A 23,045-nucleotide genomic window follows, 5' to 3' on the forward strand; every position below is an offset into this window, starting at 1 on the left:
ATGTATGGTTCAGTGGTGTTAAGTACTTCACATCACTACTGTTTACTTCCAGATATTTTTCATTATCCCAAACAGAAACTCTGTGCCTATTAAACAATAACTCCCCATGACTCTCTCCTCCCCACCCCCTACTAACCTCTGCTTTACTTTCTATATTAGGCATTTCCCAATTCTAGATACCTCATATAAGTGGAATCATACTATATTTGTCCTTTTGTGTCTGATTTGTTTCACTTAGCATTGTGTCTTCAAGGTTCATCCTTTTTAGGGCTGCATAATATTCCATTGTATGGATGTACCACATTTAACTATTCAACTGTTGAAGGACACTTGGGTTGTTTCCACCTTTTGGCTATTGTGAATAATGCTGCTGTGAACATTGCTGTACATGTAGCCGTTTGAGTCCCTGCTTTTGATTCTTAGGTGGTTCTGTTTTGAGTGGTATTTGGAATGAATGAATGAGATCTTGAGCAACTTCTAATCTACATCTCCATTAGGGATACAAGCAGGCAGAGGGTGTGAGAATGCAAAGCTCCCAGCAACCATCGGCCACTCTGTGGAACATCACGAATGTGGGGCAGCACCTCTTGAACTGTGGAGCCCCACGTATGTGTATTCAATGCCTGGGTGGCTCCAAGGCTTTGTCGGGGAGCAGGGGGACAGCGCAGAGATACCCTTAGGGTCTGCTCAGAGAGAACCACAACTGTAGACAGCAGAGATGGATGCGTGGCAAACCAACCAGTGCACTTTGGAGATCCAGATGGTCAGGATGAGAGGAATGCTGACTAAGTCCACACCGAATAAGAGATGCTTGTGATGGGATGCAGTTTATAAGGAAAAAAAAATCCTAAAAATAAGAATAATGGTAATAAATAATGGCAGCAAACACTCTCCTGGCTAAGAACTAAAACTCACGTAATGCTGTATGCCAGGCACTATTCTAAACATGCTACATGTGTTAACATGTGAATTTACTTTTCACAAGCCTGTGGGGTAGACAGGTCCCTGGGTGGCAAAAACAGTTCACACTCAGCTACTAACCTAAAGGTCGGTGGTTCAAACTTACCCAGTGGTACCATGGAAGAAAGGTCTGGCAGTTTGTTTCTGTAAAGATTACAGGCAAGAAAACCCTATGGAGCAGTTCTACTCTGTAACACATGGGGTCGTCTCGACAACAACTTTTTTTTTTCAATGAGGCAGAGACTGTTATTAGGCCCACTTTAGAGATACAAAAATGGAGGCACTGAAAGGATAAATAATGTACCCAAGGTCATACTCTTGGCAAATAGGAGAGTGGGAATTTGACCCTAGCTGACTTCAAACTCTGAGTTCTTGACCCCAGTGCCATCCACCTTATATGTCTTATGCCAGGGCCTTAAAGTTGTGTAGCTCTTCAAACTTCACTGAGGACATTTCATCCTTGTAAGGATGAAATTTACCTGCAGGGTAAAGACAGAAGCTGCTATCAGCCCATTTTACATATGGAGAGACTGAGGCCTAAAAAACAGAGGCCTTTTGCCAATTAGTGGCACAGCCAGGTTTATAATCTGGGACTTTCTGCATTTGGCAGCCAGTACTTATTTGGCATAAAAATCAAACTCTTTGAACCTTCTAGGAACAGTTTTTTCCTTAAAGAGATGTAGGCAAGATAGTTCCTTTTCTCTTTGAGATGGCCAAAACCTCTGGGGTCTAGTGAACATGAGGATTTTACTCAAGACTTTTCTGAGCACAACTCTGACTTTGGCGCTAGACACTGGAGGGCTGTGTGGGCCTGCTCTCGGATCTCATAGTGTGAGTCCAGCCCTGGCCCTTTCTGGGAGTCGGGTACTTTTGCCCTTGTGTGAGGAGCCGCAGACCAAGTTCAGAAGCAGCAGGACTGCTGGGTCAGGGGTTCTGGAAAAGTCGAGTGGAAATCGCCCTGCTGTCTACTTATTCCTGGCCTAATGGCTCAGACATTTTTAGATGTCAGGAAGTATAACAATATAGTACATTTATCTTGGTGAATAATGGATGAGCCCAGGGAAGATACTGTACTTTTCCTGGTGAATTATTCACCAGCAGCCTCTAATTTGAGTACTTTCCATTATAAGTGGCCTGAATCCAGTATATAGAGCCCCCTTCCTTCTCATCTGGCTCCCCCAGCTCTTCCGTTGAGCCATAACCTTTCGTGTCTAGTGTTACACTGGGCAGTCTTGTGGCTTGTAGCTGGGGCTTTCTGAGTCTCGAATTCCAGCAACTGCTGGGGAGGGTGATAGGAGGAGTAGGGAGGATCCCTCTGCTAGAGACCAGGGCTTCAGACTGGTTGGTTCTGGTTCAAACCCCCCTGCTGAGAATGTGCATTTCTAACAAGTTCGCAGGTAAACTTGTTAATGCTGCTGGTTAGGGACTAATTCTGAGAACCACTAGGACAGCCAAACCAAAAAAAAAAAACCCCTTGCTGTTGAGTCCATTCCTGCTCATAGCGACCCTATAGGACAGAGTAGAATTGCCCCATAGAGTTTCTAGGGAGCACCTGGTAGATTTGAACTGCTGACCTGACCTTTTTGTTAGCAGCTGTAGTTCTTAACCACTGCGCCACCAGGGTTTCCACTAGTAGAGCAGTGGTTCTCAAAATTTATTTTAGGTAAGAACCACCTGGGGATCTTGTTAAAATGTAGATTTTGATACAGTATATCTAGGGTGGAAATGCAGTTTCTCAGTAGGGGTTCAAAGCAGAATGAACCAGTTCAAAGCCCTGCTAGAGACTCAGGGACAGACCTACCAGCTGGTTTTCTTGGCCAGGAGCAGCAACAAATAATTGGGACCTGCTCTTCAGGCTTTTTTTTTTTTCTTCAGGCAAGGAGGGTGTGGCTGTGTATGTCTATGTCTGTGTGTCTGTGTCTGTGTGTCTGTGTGTGTGTTATGTCTTTGTCTTTCTTGTCCCTTTCTCCCTCTCTTTATGACCCTGTGTTACTCCATTGCTGTCTTCCAGTTTGTCTCTGTCCATGTCTCTGCCTATCGGCCTCTCACCTTCTCCCCCTGTCTGTTGGGGTCTCTCTTTCCTTCTCTTTCTGTCTCTCTTGCTCTCTCTTTCTATCTCCCTCTGTCAGGGTCTTTCTCTTTGTCTCTCTCTGCAACTCTCTCTCTTTCCCTGTTGGTCTCTCTCAGGATCTCGCTCTTAGCCTCTTTCTGTTTTTCCATCCATCAGTCTGTCTTTCCCTCTATCTCTATTTGTCTTTATTTCTCTCTCTCTCTTTTGGTCTCCCTTTGTCTCCTTCACTCTTTCTGTCTTTGTCTCTCTTTCTGTCTCTTTCTCTCCCTGTCAGTCTCTGTTATGTCTGTCTCTCTCTTTTGTCTGCCTGTTTCTCTCTTAGCCTCTCTGCCAGTCAGTCTCCCTCTGCCTGCGTGACTTTAGAGGTCTGTAAGAGGCACCTCCTGGAATAGAGGGACAGACAGTTCCAGACTTAAGTAAAGCCAGATCTTGGTGCCTTCCAGACCCTGACTTTAAGATTGACAGACTAGGCATGAAGTAAACTTTAGGGCTTTGTCATTTTTTTGGCTATGCAATTCAGTTATTGCATCAGCTACTTTTAGTTTTTTTTTTTTTTTAGCTAGTTGCGCGTGCTTTATGTCTTATAATTTTTTCCTTCAAAGTAGGTTATCCCTAGTCTTTAAGCATCTGGGGGTGAGTTGCAAGTTTCTGGTGCTTTTAAAAATAAATTACAAGGAATGTTTTCTGCCCGTTATTCATCAGTTTGTATTTTTTTCATCTGTTGTTACTGATTTGGAGATTGAAATACTTGTTTTGCTCTCTTTAGCTGGAATGCTTTTTCTAAACAGTTGGTTTTTTTAAAATGGTTTTTTGGTTATTTTCCTTAAAAATAAACAAGTCAGTAGTAATGCAGTTAAGAGATGAAATAAAAGAATAAAATTAGATTTTGTTGTATTAGAAAATTTCTATTTTAAGCAGTAAAATGGAGTTTATAAAGAGCCCAGGAAGTAGCCGGGAAAATCCGATGGTTTGACTCTAATTGAGCAGCTGGCCTGCCTTCCACTTCCCCCTCCGTCCACCAAATCCAGGCCACTGATCCCTCCTCCACCCAGGGGTTCAGCTAACAGACTCCATTTGTTGTTAGTTGCTCTTGAGTTGATTCCAACTTATGGGACCGCATGTGTGCAGAGTAGAACTACTCCATAGGTTTTTGAAGGCTGTGACCCTTCTGAAGCAGATAGCCAGACTTGTCTTCTGAGGTTCCTGTAGGTGAGTTCAAACCGCCAACCTTTTGTTTAGTAGATGAGTGCGTAACCACCCAGGGGCTCAGCTAACAGGCTGCATTACATTGGAGGAATATTTGAGCAACACTAGCCGCTGCCGTTGATCACCACTCCATGGTGTACGTGGACATACAAGTTGTCCTCACCTCCTCTCCTGTGTGGTATCATAGTCAGCGTTTTCTCAGCCACACATGGTAGTAGGGGTAGCTGAGAGGAGCGGTTTCGACGGGAGGAAATCTGTCTTCAGAAGGAGGCCCTGTGCAAAATCCTGCCCCTCCCCCCACCATGCTTTTGGAGTTCCAGAGTGCATCTTTGCCCCTTCAGCCCAGGGCTCTTCCATGCATCCTTCTTCCTCTTCCTTCAGCTCTGGAATCTTCTCTTTGTGGCTCAGGTTGGGCTTAAAGTCTGGCCTCGTAGACCTAAATGGTCATCTTTTTCTAAGACCCCTCCCAGGAGGGGAGGGTTGGTTTGCAGAAGCAGCTGTTGGTGAGACAGGTGGAGCCAGTATGCTCCTCAGAATGGGAGGCTGCTGGGGAGTGGCAGACCCAGGAGGGCTTTGTGGGATGGTGACTGGTCCTGCAGGGCCTCACTGCCTGCCCAGAGAGGACAGCCAGGCTGCAGAGGGTGCTCTCTGGGCGGAGTCTTCTCTGGGCTGCCAGGGGCTGCATCCCGCCTCCTGCACATGTGTTAAGCATCGCTGCATGTGGCCGGGTGTGTGGCAAATGCAGCCCTCTGCGGCAGGCCCTGGGCAGTGCGTGCTTTTCACATCACCACGGCATAGCAAAGTGATTTCCTCACATTCCCTGCTCTCATCTGCTCCGGGAAGTGGTTTGCAGAGCACTTCTAAATATAAAAGTATGAGATCGGCTCTTTTTCTTAATCCTTTGAAACCAGCTGAGGTCCAGCCTCTCTAAGGACTTTTTGGACTGGGGGAGGGGGAGAGAAGGAAGGGAAACAGGAGAAGCTGGGGAGGTGTGTTTGTGTGTGTGTGTTGGGGGGTTCTCCGAGATTCATGAGAGACCCCCCTCCGCTGCCCTGAGCTCCCAGATAAATGGGGGAAACAGACATGTCAGATAGTGTTGGCATAGGTGCAGAAGTGAGGGTTGTTCAGGGTGCTGGTGGCACACAGAGAAGAGGGTGGAAGTATAAAGGCTGATTTTCAAACTGAAAAGCTATGTTCAGCCACTCACTTATTCAAAACAATTGATTTGCTCCCCCATCCCCCCCAAAAATCCACCAGTATGTTCATCAATGGGGAGAGTAGCAGGCTGCAGGAGATGGCTGTGGGGGGTGGATTTTCAAAACATAATGCTAAATGGAAAAAAGTGAGACACAGGGTGCCATCAAGTGAAGACCATTTACATAAGTTCAAAGCACCTGCAGATGAAGCAGCAACGACATTTTACAAGAGCAGGGACAAGCAGAAGGGTTTGTGTTAAGCACAGCAGAATGGCTGTGGGGGAAATACGGATAAAAGGAAATTAAATGAATGAAATGAAAAGCAGCCAGCATGGCATCCTGTGGGGAACACAGACTTAGGAGCCAGGTAAATTCAGGGGGCAGTTCCTGACCCTGCCACTTATGGGAATATCCTCAACTCCAGTTTCCTCATCTGCAGAATGAAGCTGATTGACGTTATGGGTTCTTTGCATTAGAAATAACGTGTACATGCACAGGGCCCAACAAGAAGTGGACAATCAGAGAAACTACGGCAGCGCTGCCCAATAGGACTTTCTGCAGTGATGGAAATCTTTGATTCTGCACTGTCCGTTATGAGGCCACTAACCATATGTGATTCCTGAGTACTCGAAATTTGTGGCTAGAAATGAATTTTCAGTTTTATTTAGTTTTAATTAATTTAGATTTAAGCAGCCCTATTTTTATGTGGGACTACCATGCTGGATAGTGTAGGCTTAAGGAATATTTTAACGTCCTTAAAGGCCGTGGGTTTGTTTTTAAAAGCCAAGGAAGATTTTCCTCATTGAATGGAATGGAGGCTACCCCACACTCCAGGGGTTTAGCAAAGTGGGTGGTGTCTTGGTTTCCTATTGCTGCAATAACAGAAATACCCCAAGTGGGTGGCTTTAAAGAACAAATTTATTTTCCCACAATTCAGGAGGTTAGAAGTTTGAATTCAGGGCACTGGCTGTAGGAGAAGGCTCTCTGTCAGCTCTGGGGCAGATCCTTGTTTGTTTTAGTTTTTGTAGCTCTGGCATTCTTTGAGATCTTTACCTGGCATCTATCTTCCTGCATTTGTGCTTCCTTCTGTGTCTAATCTGCTCTTTTTATAACTCAAAAGTGATGAGGTTTAGGACACACCCTATACTGATATGGCCTCATGAGCATAACAAAGAAATTCTGTTTCCAAACTGGATTACACCCACAGTTCCTTGGTCATACTAGTGACATTTCAAGTGCTCAGGAGCCACATATTTGGGAGGGGGCACAATTCAATCCATAACAGGTGGACGCAGGGCCAAGCGCAGGCAATCTTGTTCTCCCTGCTACAGGGAAGTTGGGCTGAGTTGTTGTAGCTGCTCCAGTTAGGCCTAAGAGCCATGCTTATCTGCCTGGACTGTCAGCCTCCCAGCAGAGGCAGAGATGAGAAAATGAGCTCTTGAAATGGACTCTCACAGAGTTTCCTGAGCCTGTCTTGAAAATTAATAATCAAACTAAGACGTGGTTCCCCCATTCCCAAGGGAGTGGTCCCCAGCCTGCCATTCTGTTTGCCTCCTGCCTCCTCAGGAAAGACCATGGGAAGCTCACCTCCAGGCAGTGTTCTCCGCTGTGGACTCTCTGGAGAGGTCCTGTGCGTCCCAGAGCCCCTGGGAGTCAGACATCTGTCCTAGGTCTGTGTCCCTCTAGTGGGTGGCTATGGAGCCTGCACTGAATCCCTTTCCATTTGGGGCCTGTCTTTTCTAGACCCTTCTCCACCTCTGGGGTCTTAGGAGTACCAGCTGAGCCCATGGCTCATTTCCCAGTCTCGATCCAGCAGTGCTGTCCCCACCTCTGTGATGTATATTTCCGCAGACCCCTCCCTGGTGTCTTCAGGAGACAGCTGGCTGCTGTCTGTCTCCCCTTGGGGCTGACATGGCACCCGACATGGAGAGTGCAGAGGACTTGGGGTTCTTCATGGCAGTTCTGCTCCAGGTGGCCCCTCCTGTTCCTAAGGCCCTTGGGCTCCCCAAGGGTCACCTTAGTCCAAGGACATTTTAATCCGGGGTCCACAGTTCCCTAGAACTTCTGGGGTTTTTGACTCCCCTGAAAAATTTGCCACCTTTTGTGTCTGTACCTAATGTTTAGTTCATTTGAATATCATAGGGGCCTGTGGCTGAAAAAGAATCACTAACATCTGTTTCAAGGCTGCGGTTTCACAGGTGAGAAAACTGAGGCCCAGAAAGGAAAATTAAGTTGTCCAAAGTGGGATAAAAGTAGCCCCAGGACAAGATTCCAAGTCAGGTGGACACTGGCGTGACTTCATCCCCCACAAATGCTCACGGGGTATTTGCTGTGTGACCCAGGCACCATATACCCCACCCACTGCTGTCGAGTCAGTTCTAACTCATTGCAACCATATAGGACAGAGTAGGGTTTCCGAGGAGCAGCTGATGGATTCGGACTGCCAACCTTTTCGTTAGCAGCCAGTCTCTTAACCACTATACCACCAGGGCTCCATAAAGGGGGTCTAATGACAGAACTGTCATATCAGGCACAAATGTCTGCCTCTTCTCAAGCTTACAATCTAGATTGGGGGATGAAGCTTTCAGTCACTGTTGTCGTGTGCCGTCAAGTAGATTCCAATTCATAAGGACCCTGTATGACAGAGTAGAACAGCCCTGTAGGGTTTCTTAGGCTGTAATCTTTACAGAAACAAACTGCCAGGTCTTTTTTCTTGTGGAGTTGCTGGTGGGTTCGAACCGCCAACCTTTCAGTTAGCAACCGAGCACGTAACCACTGTGCAACCAGGGCTCCTTCTCAGTTATAGTAGAGGCAAGAATATCAGGAAATGTCAAAGGCAGTGAGCTGTTCACTGTGCGTGGCCAGGGCAGTAAGGAAGGCAAAGAGAGGATCTCCCGGGGCAGCGGGGGGAGCTGCCTGGAGGAGGTAGGATGTGAGCTGAGCCACGGGGACGGGAGCAGCTTGTCAGCAGTGATGCTGGGACTCTGCTGGCAACCTCCAGCTGCCTCAGACCCCTAACACTTGCCGTTTGTAGGATCATTCCTAATTTCTTCCGGGCCTGGCCCTGTATTTGCTGACTAGGCTCTTGAGGCTGACTGACTTGAGGCTGGGGGGAATCTGGGGAGTGGGGCCCTTTGTTTCTGTAACTGCCTCCAAGGCTCAGTGCAGCTCATCTAGTGTGGGGGTTTGGTGACTGTCTAGTCACATCCTCTCATTTCTCTAATTTAACAGCTCACAAAGCTTGCTGGGAGGGGGTGGTGATCAGCCAGAGCCACCCTACTTGCCGGTGGCAGTACTGGAACTAGAATCCAGGTCTCCCTAGCCCCAGGCCAGTGTTCCTTCCATGTGGTCACACTGCCTCACTCTGGCTGGGTGTTTCATTGTTGTTGCTTCCTTGGAGGAGTTGCAGCCATTTGAAGGTTACTAAGAGTAAGTGAGAAGGAGCCCTGGTGGCGCAGTGGTTAAGGGTCATTGGTTCGAATCCACCAGGTGCTCCTTGGAACCCTATGGGGCAGTTCTACTCTGCCCTGTAGGATCGCTATGAGTCAGAATTGACTCGATGGCAACGGGTTTGGGTTTTTTTGTTCTGGAAGGGTAAGAAAAAGGAGTCCTGATGGTGCAGTGGTTAAGTGCTTGGATGCTAACCGAAAGGTAGGCCATTCGAACCTACCAGCCATTCCATGAGAGAAAGATGTGGCAGCCTGCTTCTGTAAAGATTTACAGCCCTAGAAACCCTAGGAGACAATTCTACCCTGTCCTGTAGGGTTGCAGAGGGTTAGAATTGACTCTACAGCAGTGGGTTTGGTTTGGTTTTCAGGGTGAGAAGGGGGCAGTGACAGTTCAGTGGTAGAATCCTTGTCTTCATGAGGGAAACCTGGGTTTGATTCTCTGACAGTGCACCTTGTTTGCAGCCACCACTCATCCATCTGTCAGTGGAGGCTTGCGTGTTGCCATAATGCTGAACAGGTTTCAGTGCAGCCAGACTAAGAAGAAAGACCTGGCGACCTATTTCTGAAAATCAGCCAGTGAAAAACCTATGGATCACAATGGTCTGATCCGTGAGCAATCATAGGGATGGCAGGGGACCGGGCACCATTTTGTTCTTTTGAATCAGGGGCTGACTTGACAGCAGCTAACAGCAACGGTGAGAGGTATGTGCCAGGTGTGGCCCTCCCAGCCCCACTTCCAGGGCCGCTGGCTAGGGAGCACCTTAGTCATGTCTCAGGCTGGTGTTTTTGTCCCTCTGGGCTCAGATTCCAAAGACCTACTCCTGCCATTAGAGGTCAATACCCCTGCCCCCTCCTGCCCAGGGCCTCCCAGGAGTGGGAAGAGCAGGTCTGAGTTGTGGTTTCTGTGTAAGGTGAGAAGAGCTGATAGATTGTTTCTGCCTAATCCCTGGTGATTTGGTTCTGTTCCTCTAATCCGGATGTGGGACCCGTTCCAGATTTACAGTTAAATTCCAGGACAGGAAAACTCGGCAGGGTCCGGGCTCTGCTGTCTCCTGCTCTGCTCAGAGCAAGGACTGTGATGGATTTTGGAGGGCTGCAGGGCTTCTGCCAGTGAACTGGGGACCTTTTGTAGGCACTGGGGAGACAGGAAGCCAAACCAAGCCTGTAGCTGTGGAGTCAACTCTAAATCGTGGCGACCGTATGTATTTCAGAGTAGAACTGCACTCCATAAAGTTTTCAGTGGCGGCAATCTTTACAGAATTAGATCTCTAGGCCTTTCTTCCATGGCACTGCTGGGTGAATTTGAACCACCAACTTCCGGTTAGTAGTAGGGCGCAAACCATTTGCACCACTCAGGGACCTTTGGGAAGACAGAAGGGTGGATGGGATTTCCTGCTCCGCCTCTGGGTCTTGGCGTCAGCTGTGGCTGACTTCCAGTGACCCTCTGAACCCTTGTATTCTGGGCTTATCTAACAGTCTGGGTTGTTGGTGCGAAAACCACGTAGGGTATCCTGGTGGGAGTGGAGAGGGACGTTCCAAACCCCCTGAATCAGACTTCACTGCAGCATGTTGTGTTTCTGGTCGGATGACAGGGCTTACTCAGCATCCAAGTGACTTATTCCTGCAGCGATTGAGATTTGGTCTTCAAAACAAAACCACAGTGTCTTTGGGCCACAGACCTTTGGAGTAGCTAAGAGCAGTTGAAAGTGTGCCAGTTAACTCCTTAAAGGTCAAGGCCAGTGTGTCAGCCCCGTGGGGAGGAAGATTGGGGCAGGGTCGTCCTGCATGGGGAGGGACCGTGCTATGGACAGCTGGGGCCTCTGCTTGGCGCCCTTCAGGTTTCCAGATGGAGGACTTGTGAGGAGGCCTGTCCTTCTGTGGTTCAGTGGGGAGGGGGGCGGGCCTGAGGGCTACTCTCTTACCCAGAGGATTTGTCTTTCTTGGGTTCAAGGCTGAGAGGAGGGAGAGCTGCTTCTCCTGGCCCGTGCCTTAGAGCTGTCATCCCAGACAGGGGACAGTAAGTTGGCAAACCCCTCCCTCAGGGATCTGTGTGTGCCCCAAAAGGAGCCACCTTAGCCTGGGCTCTAGGGACCAGCAGGGTTTCAGGATGTCTCCCAGAGGGACCCAGGCCCTGGAGTTGGGGACTGAGTGTTAGGTATGGTCTTGGTGTAGAGAAGTCAGCCACATATGTGTGACCTGGTTGACCTTGTGCATGACAGAGGTCACATGGCCTCTCACCATCACATCCAGCCATGTAAAATGCCCATGCTTTTTGGAACACACTCCTGGAGGGTTTTTGGGCTGGCAGCAGAGATGAAGTTCCTCGCGCAGTCAGAGTCTTGGTGTCTCAGCCCGCTCCTGAGGCATCCGTCTTATGGATGGAATTTTCTTTATTAAGAGGGACAGAAGATAGATAGAATCAGCCAGTTATATTTGGCAGGTTTGGGGATCGTATAGGCCCTGAGGTGTTTTTCCAAGATGAGGAGGACTGGCCCCTGAGGCGTGGGTTGTTGAATGGCCCAGATTACTTCAGAGCAGGAATACTTAGGAAAAACTTCCTGCTGCAGTCTGGTCTCCCTCATACTCTTGTTTACACGTATGTGTACACACACATGCACACATTACACACATGGTTCTGCTGGGCCTGGAGCCCAGACAGCAAAAGGAAAGTGGGCACCAGACCAGACGCAAGCCCTTGTGGGGCTGGGGAACAGGGTGCGGGAGCTGGGCTGCTGCCCATACAGCCCTTTCTTAGGGGACTGGGGCCAGAGGCACAGCAGAGTGTCTGCATATAGATGGCTGTTAGGGAGCCAAGGAAATGGCTTGGAAAACGTCCTTATTGGGTATTCCCAGCCACAGCTTTGTTGGGGTCAGCACCCCGTGTGGGCAGATGGCTGTACCTGCCCGTAATTGCTGGGGGGCTTTTTGAGGCCACTCTGCTCAGGGAGCAGGCTTACGCCTGGAAGCAGCGCCCTGTGTGTGCTTTGTGCTGTGCTTTGGGCTTTGCACACTTGAACCCACTTAGCCTTCATGTAGCCTGAGGGGATAATGGTGTCCCCTTTTCACAGTGAGGAAAAAGCCCCAGAGAGGCCAGGCTAAGATGGCATTGCTAGGGGGCTTCAGAGACAGGACTGTTTGCCACCAGCAAAGCTTTCTTTGTCTTTCCACAAGTGACTGTACTTAGTGACTACCTCGAGGGACATTTTGGCCATGGGTTTCCATGAGGAGAGGTCCTCAAGTGGCACAAAAGGTTAGTTCTCGCCTACTAACCTAAAGGTTGTGGTTCGAACCCACCCAGGGGCACTGTGGGAGAAAGGCCTGGTGATCTGCTCCCATAAAGATTGCAGCTAAGAAAACCCTATGGGACAGTTCTACTCTGTAATTCCTGAGGTTACCATGAGTCAGAATCAACTGGATGGCGATGGGTTTGGGTTTTTTTTTTGTTTACGTGTGAGGAAGGAGTGATGTGTGGTGTGGCCCTCCAAGCAAATGTGGGTGCTGGCCACAGCTGTGGGCCAGCCTCCCAGGCAAGGAGCCTCATGACTGAGGTGGGCCCGTTGTCTAGTGGGGGCTTGGAGGAGGCCTTGTAGCTGTTCTCCCTGCCTTTTGTAACATCTGAAGTCTACCCCAGCCAAGCACTAACTAGGACCTGCTGTGAGCTGACGTCAGGACAGAGGGCCCTGTGGGGCCAGCTTTGATGTTTCCCAGGCTCTGTCATGGGGCACAGGCGGCTCTGAGTGGCAGTCTGGGAATGCAGAATTGCTACCACAGCCACAAAGCAGCTCCAGTCTCAGGAGGGGATGCTGGAGGCTGAGGTGGGGGTGGCTGGAGCTGAGCTGGGGTCCCTCCGAGGCACGCAGTCTCCTTGCCCAGCCCAGGTCGAGTTTTTGTGGCAGGTGGTCTGCAGATCCTGCAACGCCAGGACCCCCTTACCTCCATCCCACCCATTACCTAATTATTCCCCTCAGGCCTCTTCCTTGCTGTGGTGGTTTGGACCCTGTCTGGGGTCTGTGAGTGGTCCTGGTCTGTGGCACCCAGTTGCTGTTGTGTCCATTCAGACTCATGGTGACCCCATGTGTGTCAGAGTAGACCTGTGCTCAATAGAGCTTTCTTTCAGTGGCTGAAATTTCTTTCGATTTCTGGAAGTAGATTACCAAGCCTTTCTTCTGAGGCATCTCTGGATAGACTCAAACTTCCAACCTTTCAGTTAGCAGCCATTTGCACCCAGGGACTCCTGAGCCATGGCAAGGGGAACAGTTTCTTTTGGTCTGCCTTGACAGGACTTTCCTAATATTTTTAGAGTGCAAGTCCTTGGACGGGAAGGGTGATAGTCATAATAATACATAACACACTGGGCTACCATTTATTAAAGGTTAGGTCTGTCCAAGGCACCTCACGCATGTTATTTCGTTTACGACCCATGACAGTGTTGTGAGAGGCAGAGGAAGCTGAGGTGCAGAGACTGTGTGACCTGCCCAAGGTCAGTCACACAAGTGTGACAATCATATTTCAAACCGTCAACCACCCTCTGTGTGGGCGAGGCTCCTGGCTCGCCACCTTGTCTGGAGAAACTGGGTGGCGAAGTGGGGTTTGCCCACACTTTGAGGAGGGTGACCTCTCTTTGGCCTTTGAAGAGCATTCTGAAATTCTGGGCTGAGGGTCCAAGATTTTGGGGTATCACATTCACAGAGTTCCACTGGGGCCCCAGCCTGCATCTGCGCATCTGTGCCAAGGGAGGTGGCTGGAAGCATTCCAGACGCCTCCATGTTCCTGATTCTTACCCCACACTTCCTTCGAGGTTACTTCAGTTCAGCCAGTGTTTGCTGAGTGCCTTTGTGTGCCGGGCATTGTCTGTTAAGAGGTGTGTCTGCCTGACTACCTGGCCGAGAGGTGTGAGATTCCCCTTTGCAGGATCAAATACTTCCAGGGTTGTTTTTGAGTCCCTGGGAGGCACTGGGAAGAGTGTTGGGCTGGGAGTTGGCTTCCTTGGGTCCTGGTTCCGCTGCAAATTAGCTGCCTGATTTTGGGCAAGTCCTTTCTCGCCCCAGGCCTCAGTTTATACATCTGTACTACAGAGGGGCTGTACCAGGGTGCCCTACAGGGTGTGCAGAAATGTGTGGGGATGTTTGGGTTGTCTTGGTCACTGGGGACACTCAGCCGTAGCAGTGCCAGGAGGGCAGATTTGTTACCTTGCACTGTGGTGGGATAGGCCAGCATGATGGAAACTTGTCCCACCCAGAGGGCCAATAGTGCCCTGTGAAAAAATACTGGGGGTGCTCTGAGCCACTTCCAGCTCTGAGACCATGTCTTTGTATCAGGAGATGCAGGCTGGCACCTCTGAGAATTTTGGGAGATGGACCAGCCCCAGGGACAGCCCCTTCTCTGCACCCAGCTCTGGGGATTATAAGCCAAACCCATTGCCATTGAGTCGATTCCAACTCATAGTGACCCTATAGGACAGAGTAGAACTGCCACATAGGGTTTTCAAGGAGCAACTGGTGGATCTGAACTGCCAGCCTTTTGGTTAGCAGCCGAGCTCTTAACTGCTGTGCCACCAGAGCTCCCTGGGGGACTATGGACTTGTTTTATCTTAACACTGACTTTATGAGGAGACTGGTTCTCATGTCCTAAAGAACCAAACCCTGCATCTAGGGACTTGGAAGGGCACTACTTGGCCAAGATGAGTCTCCAGTGGTTTGGAAGAGATGGCAGTAACCAGCCCTGGTTGGCCAAAAGCAGAGCCTGCTTTGTGTAGCAGTCCCAGGTGGCCTGTTCTTCCGGGGGTGGGAGGGAGCACAGGAAGCACGTACTGGCCGCCCAGCTCTCACTGCCCTCTTCCATGCCATCACCCATCTCTGGCAGGTGGCTGGTGTTCCAGGCCCAGTGGCTCTACGCCTCTGCAGAGTGCCCACGTGGGCCAGGAACAAAGCCTGGTGTGTTAACTCCTGCCTCAGTCACCATGCCACCTGCCTGGCCCACTCTCCGCCTCCCCAGTGCATCTGCTGCTCCGCACAGGCTCCTCACTCATCCCTTTGTTCCCACTGGCTGCGGTTCCACCTGTGGTTGCCGGCTCCCCTTGGCTGCGGGGATCCCCCAGTCCCACGACCTGGGCCTGAGCTGAACTGTAGCAGTGCAGAAGGAGCAATGGGTTCAGGTGAAAACGTGGAACTACTTGGTCCACCTCCTAACTTACACAGAAAAGCTGGCCTTGGCCGCAGATGGGTTCTTAGAGATGGAGAGAAGGGCATGGGGGTGACCCTGGCATGTCTTTGACAGTAGCTCTGGTTCTGGAGAATATTGGCTTCTCCAGTGCTGTGCTCGGTTCTCTGAGAGAAGCCCTTAGGGGACACTGGGCTGCAGAGAGCATCTGTGGGTAGGATTCAAAGCCTCCCCCACCAGTGGCCACCTCCAACACCTGCAGCCTCAGTGGATGTAAGTGCAATTAACCTCTCAAAGATGCTATTTGAAGAATGGTTTAACTTTGCTCAAAATCCTATACTGAGGATGGTGGGATGGGTTGCCTGCTAATGCTGTTGCCCCTCAGCCTGGTCCTATAGATTTGAGGCCCTCTCCCTCTTAGAAGCCTACCTGAGTGACCAGCCTTCAGCCATTCCCTGGGCTCCCTTCTTCTACACCATTCATTGGGCATTTATAGACTGCATGGAGTCCCAGGGTGGTGCAGTCAGTTAAGTGCTCACTAGTAAATGAAAAAGGTTGGTGGTTCAAACCTACCTAGAAGCGTCTCAGAAGAAAGACCTGACAATCTGCTTCCAATATGTCATGTCACAGCCTTGAAAACCCTGTGGACTGCAGCTCTACTCGGAAACACATGGGGTCGCTCTGGTTGTAATTGACTTGATGGCAACTGGTTTTTTTTTTTGTTTTGTTTCAGTATCTGAGCTTTGCCATGTCCTATGTGATTATCCTGTGTCCCCTCCAGACTGGTGTCTTCTTAAAGGGAGGGTACCACATCTTTGTACCCTGCAGAGCACCCAGTACAGTGTAAACGTTCTTCTGTGAACACTTGGTAATTGTGGTATTGTGATCCTTCTCACCAGGACTTACTGGATGCCTCCTGTGTACCCAGCCCCTTTCCCTCCCTGTTCACAGGGTGATGGGTGGCCTCTGTCAGGACAGCCGCTGTAGCTCTTCCTGACCCAGACTCTTCCTGTGACCCCTCCATCTGCAGGTGCCCAGACTGCCATTGTCTTCATCAAGGAGCCATCCTCGCAGGATGCGCTGCAGGGGCGCCGAGCACTGCTCCGCTGTGAGGTTGAGGCTCCGGGCCCAGTGCACGTGTACTGGCTGCTCGATGGGGCTCCCGTCCAGGACACTGAACGGCGCTTTGCCCAGGGCAGCAGCCTGAGCTTTGCGGCTGTGGACCGGCTGCAGGACTCTGGCGCCTTCCAGTGCGTAGCTCGGGATGACACCACCGGAGAGGAAGCCCGCAGTTCCAACGCCTCCTTCAACATCAAATGTGAGACTTGAGGCTCTGCCTGGCCCCTCATCATACACCAACAACAAAGCCCTGGGGGACCCCTCCTTGGTTTCTCCTGTTTCAAGTTGAATGGGCAGGCAGAAGGCAGAGAAGAGGCAGTATATGGATAAGAGGAAGTTCAAAGTCTTGTTCTTTTTTAAGTTTTTTTTCCATCAAGTCTTGAGCCCCTTTATCTGCTGGATGCTTTCACACATGGGAAAGGGCAGTAAGGCAACTTGGCAAAATACCACACTTGACCCACCAGGGACCAAGTGGGCACTTAGTATCTAGTACCTGCCCCCACCCCACCCTGAAGCCCCAGCCTCAGCGTCACAGGGCTTCCCCACACTATTTTTCTTGGCTCCAGTGCCTCAAGGCTCCATTACTTCCTACTGTCCCTCTGCCCACCCCCTACCCTTTTTCTGCTCTGCCCCTCACTCTGCACCTGTGGCTTCTGCTGCAGGGATTGAGGCGGGTCCTGTGGTCCTGAAGCATCCTGCCTCAGAAGCTGAGATCCAGCCACAGATCCAGGTCACACTGCGTTGTCACATTGATGGGCACCCTCGGTAAGGAGCCAAGCCTGGCCACACGTGGTGGAGGCAGACTTTGAGGGTGGGGATGGGGAGAGTTTCCTAGACAAATCCTGGATTCTGCTCAGATGGACCTCACCTCATTCTGTAACCACCAAACCACCACCCAGCCCCCCGCCACAGTGTTCGTCACCCCCGCCGCCCTAAATGGTGCTCCACAGCAGCCCCAGAGGACCTCAGGTGGGACAGTATTGTGCTATGGGGTGATGATCCCTGAATTCTGGAAGCCAAGAGATCTAGAGCGTCAACTTGATTCTGCTTCTGAATTGTTGCGTGCCCTTGTGCAAGTCACTTCCCCTCCCAGGCCTCAGTTCCCCTGTTTGCACACCAAGGGGGTCCAGCCCTGACCCTATGATTCTGTATCTTCTCCTCTGGTTCCTAAGCACCCCCTCTCCCTACTGTTGATCTCCTCTGTTCCTCAGGCCCACCTACCAGTGGTTTCGAGATGGGAGCCCCCTCTCGGATGGTCAGAGCAACCACACAGTCAGCAGCAAGGAGCGGAACCTGACCCTCCGGCCAGCTGGCCCTGAGCACAGCGGCCTATATGCCTGCTGTGCCCACAATGCCTTTGGCCAGGCCTGCAGCAGCCAGAACTTTACCTTGAGCATTGCTGGTGAGCCTGGGACTGAGATGGGGGAGTGAGGGGAGGAGGGGAGGGGCCTCACTACCTGCCAGCTCACGCCTCTTGCTAAACCCCAGATGAAAGCTTTGCCAGGACGGTGCTGGCACCCCGGGATGTGGTAGTGGCAAGGAACGAGGAGGCCATGTTCCACTGTCAGTTCTCAGCGCAGCCACCCCCGAGCCTGCAGTGGGTCTTTGAGGATGACACTCCCATCACCAACCGCAGTCGGTAAGGCATCTGGCAGGGAGGCTTCAAATGCAATGGTGCAGCTTGTGCACTGAACACACATTAGCTAAACCAAAAAAAAAAAAAAAAACCAAACCTGCTGCCGTCGACTCGATTCCAACTCATAGCGACCCTATAGGACAGACTAGAACTGGCCCATAGAGTTTCCAAGGAGTACCTGGTGAATTCGACCTGCCGACTTTTTGGTTAGCAGCACTTAACCACTACGCTACCAGGAAGAGGGTGGAATTCATGTCACATTGTAGTTGTGCATGTATTACTGCAAATTGCCAGCAGATGGCAGTAGAATGTTTTGCTGTTTTATAAACGAGTCTGTTAAAACAATTCTCCAACAAAGAGTCTCCAGGAAAGGCATCTTTTTCCAATTCACAGAACATCACTATATGAGCTAGTGGTGGCTCTACTGCTCTGCCTCCTCCCCTCCCGTCCACATGGGCCTTCTGGGTTGAGTGGGGGGAGATCCACGGATGGAGCCAGCACAGGGGACCTAGGTGAATAGCAAGGTCCTGGATGGCAAGGATACTTTATCCCCCCTCCCCCCTCCCCCACACACAGTTTTTTGAAGGAAGCAAACATTTCTAGAAGGTGCTGGGAGATGCCAGCCCCTGTCTACTCTTTGGGGACATCTGGCCTCACCCAGGCCCTATAGCAGTAGAGAGGTGTCTACGGTGCCAGGCAGGGCCATGGTCCTGGGAGACAGAGCCCTAGGCTAGGGGCTTGGATCTGGCTTCAACCCTGAGGACATCATCAACAGTTCACCTGGTGTGGCTGAGGGCTTCTGATGGCTGCAGCTGGGTGCCTCTCTAGCAGGCTTGTCTAAAGTTGGCCTTTGCCTTGGGCCTGTGTATCTCTCCAGTTGCATGCCGGTGGTTACTTGCTGTCTCTCACTTGTGCTGCTACTCACCTCACTGCCCCAAGGGGACACACATACACACCAATGTGGAAGTCAGCTTCTCTACCCTGTTCCTGGCCAACTCCTTCCTGCATCTTTGACCTTTGTCAGATAGGGTTCCATCATTCTCCCCTCCAGAAGGAGGCCGATGGCTACTTTTCCAAATAGCACTCTCTCCCCTCTGCAGTCCCCCACACCTCCGCAGAGCCACTGTGTTTGCCAATGGGTCCCTGCTGCTGACTCAGGTCCGGCCACGCAATGCAGGGGTGTACCGCTGTGTGGGCCAGGGTCAGAGGGGCCCACCGGTCATCCTGGAGGCCACGCTACACCTAGCAGGTAGGTCCCTGGGTCTGGAGTGCTGAGGTGGGGCCTGCCTTCAGGATTGTTGGCTTGTAGAGATATAGGTTTCTGACTCTATTCAGAAAGCTTCTTGGAGGCCAGAGAGAGGAAGAGGATGTTGGGGGTAGGAAGAGGGGACGCAGAGGGTTATATGAGAGGGTCTGTGGCTGGAAAGGGCCAGGCTTACTGTGAGAGTACACCAGATACCCTGGGACCCACAGTCATCAGGCTGTTTCCCTCCTGCTCACATCCCTGCAGAGATTGAAGATATGTTGCCACTTGAGCCTCGGGTGTTCACGGCTGGCAGTGAGGAGCGTGTGGCCTGTCTGCCCCCCCAGGGCCTGCCAGAGCCCAGGGTGTGGTGGGAACATGCCGGAGTCCAGCTGCCCAGCCATGGCAGGGTCTACCAGAAGGGCCATGAGCTGGTGTTTGCCAGTACTGCTGAGAGTGATGCTGGTGTCTACACCTGCCATGCAGCCAACCTGGCTGGTCAGCGGCTGCAGGAAGTCAACATCACTGTGGCCAGTAAGCGTCTTTGCCCTGGAGGTCGAGGAGAGGTGGGAGAGGGGAAACCCAGCCCCAGGAAGTCTCAGGCTGTGGTATGTTGGACAGAGGCTTCCTGGGTTCTCACTCGAGGCCCTCTCAGCTCTGGGCCGTGCAGGCTTGGACATCAGTCAGCTCCCAGGAGGTGCTATTAGAGTGGACAGTAGAGGGACAGGCACAGGGGTTGGGCTGAGTGTACCAGAGGAAATGGTGACAACTGTCACAGAAAATATGCCTCTGGCTGCAGAGGAAAAAGCAGTAGATGGGGAATCTTGAGACCTGGGTCCCCATTCTGCCCCCCACTGCACACACGGAATGACTGTGAGGAGCAAGTCTCCCACCCTTCTAGGGCTCAGTCTCCTCATCTGAAAAATGGGGTTAGTAATCTAGAACCTACCCTCCAAGATGGTTGGAAAGATCAAATGAAGAAGATGAAAAAGGTATTTATTTTTTCTCTTTTGGGGGAAGGCGACAGTAGACAAAATTGTAGGTGATTTTTATTTTATTTTAATTGATTATACCTTCCAGATTTCTACAATGAACATATTGCTTGTGAAATAATAGGAAAAATGAAATAAATTAGACTGGAAGTACATATGAATAAAGATCTGTCTACCCTTGGAGCTCAAGTAGAATGAGTTTGTGTAGCGTGAACATCGGGTGGGTAGAGGGGTGTGGTAGGGAGGAGTCCAGGCTGGGTTTCTGGCTTCCACAATTGGCTGGATAAACCCATTGCCACTGAGTCTATTCCGACTCCTGGTGACCCCATGTGTGCAGAGTAGAACTGCTCCTTAGGGTTTTCAATAGCTGTACCTTTCAAAGAAGTAGATTACTAGGCCTGTCTTCTAAGGCACCTCTGGGTGGGTTCGAACGGCCAGCCTTTCGGTTAGTAGTCAAGCACTTAACCATTTGCACCACTGAAGAACTCCTACTATTTACTGAGATGGAGAAAATCGAGGTGAACAGCTTTTGGGGGAAATCAAGTATTCTCTTTTGGACTCGTTAAGTTCGAGGTGCCTGTTAGACTTCCTATTGGAGATGCCAGTAGGCAGTTGGATTTGCAAGTCTGAAGCTCATGAGGAAAGCTCTGGGCTCAGGATATAGATTTGGGAGTCATCCACTCATATGAGACCATGGACTGGATGAGGTTATTCAGGGAGGAAGTAGGCTAAAACAGGACAGAAATCTGAGCACCAAACCTTGGAGCACTGTTACTGTATAATAAAAATAGCAAGGGTTTTGGAGTTACACAGACCAGAGTTTTGAATCCCATTTCCACTGTATATTAGTAAGTCACCATGACTTCTTTGGGCCTGTGTTTTCTTAGCTGTAAAATAGGTTTAGGAAGACATACCTTGGGGAATTATTGTGACAGTTAAGTAGGACAGTCCAAAAGGTGTTAGCAGGTAGGCCTTCAGTGAGGGATAACTGCTGCAGCTATTATTTCGCAGGTGGGGGTTCTGAACTCAGGGCCCAGTGAGTATTAGAATTTCTTGGGGTTGGAGCCTTTGGTCTTGAAGGGCTTATTCAGCCTTTGTGTTCCCTCCCTCTCTCTCCAGCTTTGCCCGTGTGGCTGAAGAAGCCCCAAGACAGCCAGTTGGAGGAAGGCAAACCTGGTTATCTGCACTGCTTGACTCAGGCCACACCAAAGCCCATGGTCGTCTGGTACAGGAACCAGATGCTCATCTCAGAGGTGAGAATGAAGATTGTGGCTGGTGGGTGGTGGTTTCCTTCCTGCTGGTCTCTTCTGCACTCCCTTTCCCCAGAGGTTGCCCCAGGGAGATGCTGGTATGGGTTCAGGAGGACATCTCTTGTGGTCATGTCTTATGCGCGGCAGGACTCGCGGTTCGAGGTCTCTGAGAATGGGACCCTGCGCATCAACAGCGTGGAGGTGTATGATGGGACCTGGTACCGCTGCGTGAGTAGCACCCCAGCTGGCAGCATCGAGGCCCAAGCCCGCGTCCAAGTGCTGGGTGAGCCAGGTTAAGGGGGAGAGTGTTGTACCTGGGGGTCAGGAGAGTTGAAGAAGGGACAACAGAGGCCAAGGTCAGTGGGCCCGTCCTCAGCCTAGCTCACTGCCTCAGTTTCTCCTCTTTCCCCCCACCTGCCCTCTACTGAAACAGAAAAGCTCAAGTTCACGCCACCGCCTCAGCCGCAGCAGTGCATGGAGTTTGACAAGGAAGCCACAGTGTCCTGTTCAGCCACCGGCAGAGAGAAGCCCACTATTAAGTGGATAAGGACAGGTGAGTGCCATGTGGCCATGGGAGGCAACAAAGGTGGTCCACTGACCAGGCATGTGATGTCCAAGGACCATGAGTGCCCAGTGCCATGCCGAGAAATGGGGAGGATGGACAGGAAACATCAGGCGGATTTATGTAGTCCAGTTAGGAAGGAAAAAGCCAGACACAAAAGGGGTCAAATTACAACATTGGACAAGATATAGGATGACTCAAGGCAACAAGTGATGGGCCTAGACTGCTGTGAATTCTTCCCTCTCCTTTCCATCATAATAGTAACATAACCAAAAAACCAGACTAGTTGCCATCTCACCTCTAACTCATGGCAACCTCATGGGTGTCAGAGTAGAACTGTGCTCCATAGGTTTTCAAAGACTGATTTTTTGGAAGTAGATTACCAGGCTTTCTTCCAAGGTGCCTCTGGGTGGACTCAAACCTTCAACCATTTGGTTAGGAGCTGAGTGCTTAACCCATTTGTAGCATCCAGGGACTCCAAAAGTAACATGGGCTCCTTTAAAAAATCTTGGGGAAAGTAGACCCATAGTAAGGAACCCATGGTGGTGCAATGGTTAAGTGCTTGCCTGCTAACAACAAGGTCAGTGGTCCAAACCCACCAGTTCCTCCGTGGGAGAAGAGATCTGGCAATCTGCTCCCATAAAGATTATAGCCTAGGAAACCCTACAGGGCAATTCTCCTCTCTTCTCCATGAGTCGGAACTGACTCAACAGCAAACAACAGACCCATAATCCCACCGTCTGTTATCTTTGGGTCTGTGTCCTCTTCTTCTGTGTGTATCTTTTTGTTTTTACATTGCAACGTCTGTCTATATAATTTTCATTTAATAAGCTTGTATGAGTAAGACCTACTTATTACAGAAAAAGTAGAAAATGCAGATAACTATAGGTAATTTTATATCTTTTTTTTACTTAACATTATCAAGCATTTTCCCATGTTTTTATAAATAGTCTGCATAAACATTGAATTTGGTGATTGCAATAATACTCCAATGATTGGATTCACTGTAATTTACTTAAACATTTCCTAAATGTTGGAGATTTGGGCTGTTAACCATCCCCTCTTTTTTTTTTTTTTCCATTGCTGTAATAAACCTCTTTAAGCCAAAGCTTTTTCTGGATTTAGATTTATTTCCATTGGGAGGGATTCCCGGAAATGGAATAATTATGTATAAAAGGGTGTGAACATTTTACAACCCTTAA

At 50.2% G+C, this 23,045-nt stretch overlaps 1 protein-coding gene across 1 annotated transcript in view; it reads left to right on the top strand.

Moving 5' to 3' along the window:
* The window catches only part of PTK7 (protein tyrosine kinase 7 (inactive)), a 74,189-nt gene that overhangs the window by 33,564 nt on the left and 17,580 nt on the right, over nt 1-23,045 (top strand). Inside the window, exons 2-10 of the mRNA XM_049892511.1 lie at nt 16,072-16,359; nt 16,823-16,925; nt 17,372-17,562; nt 17,649-17,799; nt 18,897-19,045; nt 19,307-19,573; nt 21,151-21,284; nt 21,429-21,564; nt 21,715-21,834. Of these exons, the coding sequence (XP_049748468.1) occupies nt 16,072-16,359; nt 16,823-16,925; nt 17,372-17,562; nt 17,649-17,799; nt 18,897-19,045; nt 19,307-19,573; nt 21,151-21,284; nt 21,429-21,564; nt 21,715-21,834 (1,539 nt within the window). The remainder of the gene's footprint in view (nt 1-16,071; nt 16,360-16,822; nt 16,926-17,371; nt 17,563-17,648; nt 17,800-18,896; nt 19,046-19,306; nt 19,574-21,150; nt 21,285-21,428; nt 21,565-21,714; nt 21,835-23,045) is intronic.

This window comes from Elephas maximus, chromosome 1 (assembly GCF_024166365.1).
Source record: "Elephas maximus indicus isolate mEleMax1 chromosome 1, mEleMax1 primary haplotype, whole genome shotgun sequence".
Lineage (NCBI taxonomy): Eukaryota > Metazoa > Chordata > Mammalia > Proboscidea > Elephantidae > Elephas > Elephas maximus.